The following is a 7500-nucleotide window of genomic DNA, read 5'->3' as shown; positions in this document are numbered from 1 at the left end:
GCAGATCAGGGGATTTCCGGGTTGTTCCCATTGCCATGACATCAATTGAATGCCATAGCTGTTGTCACGGCAACAGGAACAACCTGGAAATTCTCTGATTTGCCGTTAAACCCAAAGTCCCACGCCGGCTCTGCTCAGTCAGTTTCTGTGGTTCCAGTGTTTCCAGCCTCTGCTGTGACGGGGGGTTATAAACCATGTGTGTGTGTGTGTGTGTGTGTGTGTGTGTGTGTGTGTCAGGACGCCGAGGGCCTCCCCGTAGAGGTGAAGGTGAGGAGTAAAGGCGAGGGGGTGTACGCCTGCTCCTACGCTCCGGCCTCGCCGCTCAAACACACCGTGGCCGTGGCCTGGGCCGGCGTCGGCGTCCCCGGCAGCCCCTTCCGGGTAAGCAGCCAATCACGGCGCCCCGTCACACCAGGGAGCGCTCACCCGCTCCAATCAGAGGCCCCGGGTAAGCCGGGAAACACTAAGGCCGTCCAATCAGAGCGCTTAGTTGAGGCGGAGCGTTTTAAGGCGGTCCAATCAAAACGTTTGGATCCCAGCAGGAAAACTAAGAAGCCTCTGATTATCATCACCACCTACACTGAGGAGAGGTACAGCTCCTAGCTCCTAAACACTATGATACAGAAATACTATGATAATAAATACTATAATAATAAATATATAATACTGCAATAATAAATCAAACAAGGCAGAATCAGCTGGAAGGAGGAGGCGACGACTGAACAACAAATGAGAAAAAAACTGCAGCTCAAACTGTAATATTTAGATTTCTATCGATTCTGATTCCCGTTTCGGTTCTGCTTATCGATTCCTGATTCCAATTTTTTAAAATATTATTTCAGTACAAAAAAAAAAAAAAGTCAAATCAAACTGAAAGCAAAACCGGTTTAGTTTTATGATCCTCTCAGAGATAAATGACCCAATCAAATCTCCTAATCAGTCATTTGTCATATAGAGTCCCAGCTGTTTTACTGTAATAATAAAACACAGCTTTACTATACAGAGTCAGTACAAACTCCAAACACATTCCCATCGAAATGAAGATCAGCTGTTTAAAAGAATTTAATATCTCAACGATAAACCTGACATATTTGGATAAAACGTTCAGCACTTCATCATCATTATCATTATTATTCACTGGTCCTCCTCCAGGGGGCGCATTTTGGTCCGAACCCGACAGACAGGCGTTCTGTTTTTTGTGTCTAAACTACATTTCTAGCCGACCCGAACATAATTTCTACATTTTTGCCTGAACCTGGCCTGACCCGACGTGTCCCTCGGGTCCTGACGGGCTCGGGCCGGGTGTCCACACTCTGAACATCCAAACTGGAATTATTCTACAAATAGTTAGAATGGAAAAGTTAACCTATCTGCTAAGAACCCAACACAGCAAATTTTATCAAAATTTGGAATAATTGGTTAATATTTATAGCCCCAATGAGAGCAGACTTCATATGATCTCACTGGTATCACAATGTTGTAATCTATTTTCTCAAATGTCTTTCTGATTATTTTTTGACTTCTCCTTCTACTCTAAAAATTGGAAAGGGAATTATTCTGTATAACTAGGTATATTTTGTTATATTCACCTGCCTTTCCCAAATAAAAATACAATTTCAAAAAAAAATAAAAATAAACAACATCTAAACAGTTGAGTGAATGTCAGGCAGCAAACGCAGCGACATGCGGTCACATGACCCCGTGGAAGCAGCAGCACTCGTTTAGCTGCTGCCCCCTGTTGGACTAAAACTGAACGTCATCATCATGATTTTTATTCTGTCTGTGAAGTTTTTTTGCGGGAGACTGACTGCTGTTACCATGGAGATGTTTATTAATATCAGCCTTCTCCATCACTGAATGTGTCCAATGCCACGGAGACGCAGGTGGCGCCCCCTACAGCAAAACGTGCAGCGCCGATCAGGGACTGATAAGCAGAACCGAAAGTCCCGTTTCTTTAACGACGTCCCAGTTTGGACCCGTTTCCAACTGGGAGCCCGTCCTCCACGCCCCTCCTCCACGCCCGTCCTCCACGCCCTCCTCCACGCCCGTCCTGCATGCCCGTCCCAGCCTCCGGCCACACGCAGGCCATCAGCTGATGAGGCTGCAGGTATTTTACCTTTGGCAGCTGATAAACATGTTATCGACTGCATTGGTCAGACGGGCTTCAATGCAAAAACTCAAACTCTTACCAAGATTATTTGTCTTATTTCAAGTCAAAATGTCTTATTTCTAGTCAAAATGTCTCATTATACTTAAAATAAGACATGATCAGCTCAGAAACAACTTGTTTTTAGACAATTTTCACTTGTTTCAAGCTAATTTTCACTTTTTCTGCTGGCAAATTTTGCCAATGAAACAAGCAAATTTTCACTTGAAACAAGTGAAAACTGTCTAAAAACAAGTTCCTTCTGAGGTGATCATGTCTTATTTTAACCCTCTGAACCCCAAGCAGTTTTGGGGTGTTTTCTGTTCCCCTCACATTTTGGCTCACTGTGGCCTTGTTTTTCTGCTGCACCTCTATGGAAACAGCACAGCTGTGGCTCTCACCTGAAGCCATTCAAAAATGTCTTTCACACAGTATGAAAGAGTTATAGTGCCATAAATAATAAAAAAAAATAAAAAAGGCAAACAGCTTTTTTTGATAATTTATTTTACAAAAATCGAGAAACATTGGAATAAATGTACAGAACATTTTTTCAGGTGCCCACAAGTGTCACTGATCCAGGAAAAAAAAAGTAGGGCTTCACATGATTTATTTCCTGAAATATTAACATTTTTTCAACCTGTATGAACTTAGGCATTTTTACTGCCTTGTGCCCTTCCATGTTACTGCTGTTGCCTACACACTGAAATTCAGTGAATTTTTGTCATGCGACTGTTGGGCTCACCTGAATCAATCAAGATGTCTCAGATCCGCTGAAGACCGCAGAATTTTCTGTTTTTTGAATGATCTGGATTGAGTGAATGACTATTTTTTGGCGAATTGTTGAATGAAGCATCTATAATAAAATGATTTGAATGAAAAATCACTTTTTTTTAGGCTTAGTTTCGTCCTTTTTTCTACCGCTAAACCGAAGTCAGACATGTTGCATTCAGGGACCGTCGGAATTTGAATTTTCCGACGGTCCCTGAATGCAAAAAAAAATAGTTTTTTAAAGCTTCCAGCTATGATAAATGATTGAATTTTGGCGATTTTTTAAAAAATACATGTCTTTCTATCCCGCTGGTGGGTTTGGGGTTCAGGGGGTTAAGTGTAATGAGATATTTTGACTAGAAATAAGACAAATATTCTTGGTAAGACTTTGAGTTTTTGCAGTGTTCATGCACACGGATATGCCGTTTGTTTAGAAGCTCAACAGTACGGCCGACACGCGGCGAGTCGAGCAGGAGGGAAAGTTTTTACCTGCCGGCTGAGTGAGTTTAGCTGCTCTGTGTTTCTGAGCAGAAGAAAACAAAGTGAGCTGAGGTGAGCTGAGAGTGTGCTGACTTCTCCTCGTGGATTTCTGAACTGCAGACTTGATGCACATCGTTTTCTCTCTTTTTTATCCAATATAATTTTTCTGACATGAAATCTACACTAATCCTGCACTAATGTCACTAAAATATGTCACTGACTGAACGACACCGATGGCTGTCACCTGATCGAGCCTGTAATTGCACATGTTTTATGTTTCCCACAAGATCAATTGTACTTTAGGTTTTTACTAACTGCACTGTAAACTGTCTCTGTGCACTGTTGCTGCTCCTGATCTGTTCCTTATCTCTGTTTGAACTTGACTGCACTCGAATGTCACTAATCAGAACTAGTTTTATACGTTTATTTGAAGTTATGGTGTGTTTTTATTGATGCAGATTTACTGAAAATGGTCTAATGTTTAATCAAAATGCACGAACTAATGATAAGCACTAATCCTGTGTGTGCACTGTAACCGTTGTCTATGCACTGTAACTGAAGGTGATTTGATTTTTTTTTTAATCACTGTATTTTTAATTCAGTACAGCAGAACTGAGCTGATCTGAACCGCTCGGCCTGTTTTCAGATTTTTATTTTGTAAAATATTTGGGTTCGGTCACAGCTGGCTAAATTTCAGATGTCAGAGAGGTTCAGAGACGTGACGTTCTGCTGTCACCGCAACTGCACTTTTTTTAAAAATTTATTTTGTTGTTGTTGCTGTTGAAGTCAAAGTGTGAGCCGCTGGTGTTCGCTGCAGGCTCCTCAGTGTCAAAGTGAAAGATAAACGAGTGAAATCTGAGGAATGAAGCAGCAGCAGAGTGGGAGTTGAGAGGTTTTCTCCGAGCACTGTGACCCCCCCGCCGGGTTCAGCAGCGTTTGGCCGGTCATCGTCCTCCGCTTGTCACCGCTGCCTTCCTGACGCTGTTTACTCACCGTCTCCTTTCTCACTGCTGTCATGAGATGATTCATGGTTTATAGTTTCACCCGCGGGGGAAGCGCTCTCATCAGAAACTGCCAGAGGCCCGTAGGAATGTTTGCAGACGTGCCCGTGTGTTTTTCAAGAATTTTATGAGCGTGTCAGTCAGTCGGCTCCAGGAATTTGCAAACACTCATCTCGCCTCTGTTTATCAGACGCTGTTGATACCAAACCCACAGATGCAGCCGTGCCCAAAGCTGAGCACACAGACTCTGCTGCAGGTCCACATTAACATCATTTACAAAAACAAAGCAAACAAAAATTTATTATTATTATTATTTAAAATTATTTTACAATGCCTTTCAATTTCATATCTCCACCTAGGAGTGGTGTAGACATATGAAACAAGTACCTGCAGGATCGGACTGAGCCCCTCTATCTTCTATAATTTCAGCCTAACAGCGCCACCTAGGAAAAAAATCACTTCCAAAAAAGTAACCAGAAAGGGGGGTCCAGTCAGCTCCAAATGGTCTGAAAGGTGCTCCTGAGTGTGCCAGCTCCTGAGGCCGGCAGCTCCAACATTTTGGGCCAAATCCCTGAGACCACAGTTTACCACTGATCCTCCGTGGAATCCTCTGGAAGGTTCATTTGTTCACTTTGACAGAGCCAGGCTAACGACTCCCATAGACTTCAAGTCTTTGTGCTAAGCTAACAGGAAATGCTGCCCATAGGAACTGAACCAGTGGACGTCCAGAGGTGGACACGGTGTCCAACATCTGGTCTCAGTCTGGGATTTGGCCCAAAAAAGGTTGGAGTGCTCCTTTAACCCTCCTGTTACGTTCAAATTTACTAACACCTTTTATGTTTGGGCTCAATTTGACCCCAGCAAAATTATTATAACTAAAATTGTTCCCAAAGTTTATGTGTCAGGTACTTTGTTTCTTTGTTGACAAACTAAATAGCCCTTTAAATAAAACATAACCCCCCCACCCCCACTTATACATCCAGTATTCCTGTTACGCCACTATAGAAAAATATGCAAATCACCATAAAATCTCACTGATTGACCTAAAATTGGAAAGAAATATTAATTTTTGATATTATTTCTAAGTACAGATTTTTGTTATTTATAACCGATACGTTACAAAGTGTGTACAGGACATTGAAAACATCATCATGTGAATTTCATGTTTACCTGGTAGTGCCCATTACATTAGGAACACTCATTAAATATGAAACAAAAAACATGATGTTAATTATTTATTTAGAGATGTTAAACATTGACTTGGGTCAAATTGAGCCCAAACACAACAGGAGGGTTCAAATCAGACACTCTGAAATGCTGAGTTTGACCTTTCCTGTAACGTGGTGGGTGCCCGGTCTTGTGTTGTGTGAAGTTTTGTTGTGCAACTCAAAAGTTTGACGTGCACTGGAGTAAAAACGACAGGATGAGCAAACAGTGAGTCAGTGAGTCAGTGTGCGATGAAGATGTTAGACTGCTGCTCCTGAGGGGGTTTTAAGTGTCTGCTCAGGTCCAGGACAGACGTCACCGTGACGATGAGATGATTTCCATCAATCTGTCAGAGCGGAGGCGGGCGCAGAGGGCCTGTTCTGAGCTGCAGCCGCCTGCAGGACAGCTGGCGCCCGCTGCACGCTGCACGCTGCACGCTGCACGCTGCACGCTGCACGCTGCACGCTGCACGCTGCCCGCTGCAGGCTGCACGCTGCACGCTGCACGCTGCACGCTGCAGGCTGCAGGCTGCACGCTGCCCGCTGCACGCTGCACGCTGCAGGCTGCACGCTGCCCGCTGCCCGCTGCACGCTGCACGCTGCAGGCTGCACGCTGCCCGCTGCACGCTGCACGCTGCTGCCTCCTCAGAGAGCAGCGAGCAGACCTGCAGAGCTCTGAGCGCCGAGGGGGGGGGGGCCTCCTGCAGCCTCTCTGCTCTGCACACACTCTGAACAAACTCTGAACTCTGTTAAGCCCTTTGAGACGAATTTGTAATTTGTGATCCTGGGCTATATAAATACATAAAATTGAATTGAATTGAATTGAACATCACTGAGCCTCTCTGCTGCTGATCGGTGATCAGAGAACCAAACGTGCATGTCTTGACGTCTTGCCTGCCTCAGTCTGAGCTGTTTACTGTCACCAGGCTTCACTCACTGCAAAAAGCCAAATCTTACCGAGGTTATTTGTCTTATTTCAAGTCAAAATGTCTTATTACACTTAAAATAAATAAATTGTGACACAAGTGAACAAGTAAAAATTTGCTTGTTCCATTGGCAGAATATGTTTCTTGTTTCTAGCAAATTTTAACTTGTTTCAAGTAAATTTTCACTTGAAACAAGAGACAACTGTCTAAAAACAAGTTATTTCTGAGCTGATCATGTCTTATTTTAAGTGTAATGAGATATTTTGGCTAGAAATAAGACATTTTTACTTGAAATAAGACAAATACTCTTGGTAAGATTTTGACTTTTTGCAGTGCTGCTGTGTGGAAAAACCAGTTAACTGCATTTTTGCTTGTTTTACCACTTGGATACCAAACTAAATGATTGATTGTGCCAGTAAAAGTCAGACTGCGGGTGTTTTCACGTCTGCCTGTTTGTGTGTGAGCGGGCTCAGTCAGGTTTGGCTGCCTGGCGCTCACATGCTGTTTTGTTGGAAAGCAGCACGTGAAGGCCAAACTCTGACCCATCAGCTGGTCTGAGCTCTGCTGAGAGGATTTCAAAACCAAACCTTTCAGAAATGTTCTTATGTTTTGTCTCACAGCAGTGAATCTGTATGTTTACACCGTGTCGAGTTATGTAATCATGATCCTGTCTCATTTCACTCATCATCAAAATTCATTTCAATAATAAATCGTGGCATTTCATTCACATGTCCTATCGTCTTGTCTTGTCTTGTTGTATGTGTCTCGTCTCTCTCTTCTCTTTGTTTCCTTTTGGTTTCAAGCATCGCAAACTGATTCACTAACATCTCTGCAAGGGATTTTTTTCCCCATATTTTTCCAACCTTTAACACTTCGCTGCTCTTTTGGGCCTCCAGTGTGCAGTCAGGAAAACCCCACCTTTCACCGTTTGCTGTTAAAAGAGTTTTTGCTGATGCATTTCTGGGTCCAGTTTG

The 7500-nt window shown here is 43.2% G+C and overlaps 2 protein-coding genes across 3 annotated transcripts in view; one reads left to right on the top strand and one right to left on the bottom strand.

Annotated features, from left to right (window-relative positions):
- LOC115359332 (NACHT, LRR and PYD domains-containing protein 14-like) overlaps window positions 1–7500 on the bottom strand; it is a gene marked incomplete at its 3' end in the record, with an annotated part of 845616 nt that overhangs the window by 544396 nt on the left and 293720 nt on the right. The window lies entirely within an intron of this gene.
- LOC115359330 (filamin-B-like) overlaps window positions 1–7500 on the top strand; it is a 61238-nt gene that overhangs the window by 6948 nt on the left and 46790 nt on the right. For both annotated transcript variants that reach the window (XM_030051735.1, XM_030051734.1), the window contains exon 8: window positions 238–381. In XM_030051735.1, the coding sequence (XP_029907595.1) occupies window positions 238–381 (144 nt within the window). The remainder of the gene's footprint in view (window positions 1–237; window positions 382–7500) is intronic.

Source organism: Myripristis murdjan, chromosome 5, assembly GCF_902150065.1.
Source record: "Myripristis murdjan chromosome 5, fMyrMur1.1, whole genome shotgun sequence".
Classification (NCBI taxonomy): Eukaryota; Metazoa; Chordata; class Actinopteri; order Holocentriformes; family Holocentridae; genus Myripristis; species Myripristis murdjan.
Note: the sequence above shows the minus strand (reverse complement) of the source record. Positions and strands in the feature narration are given on the sequence as shown.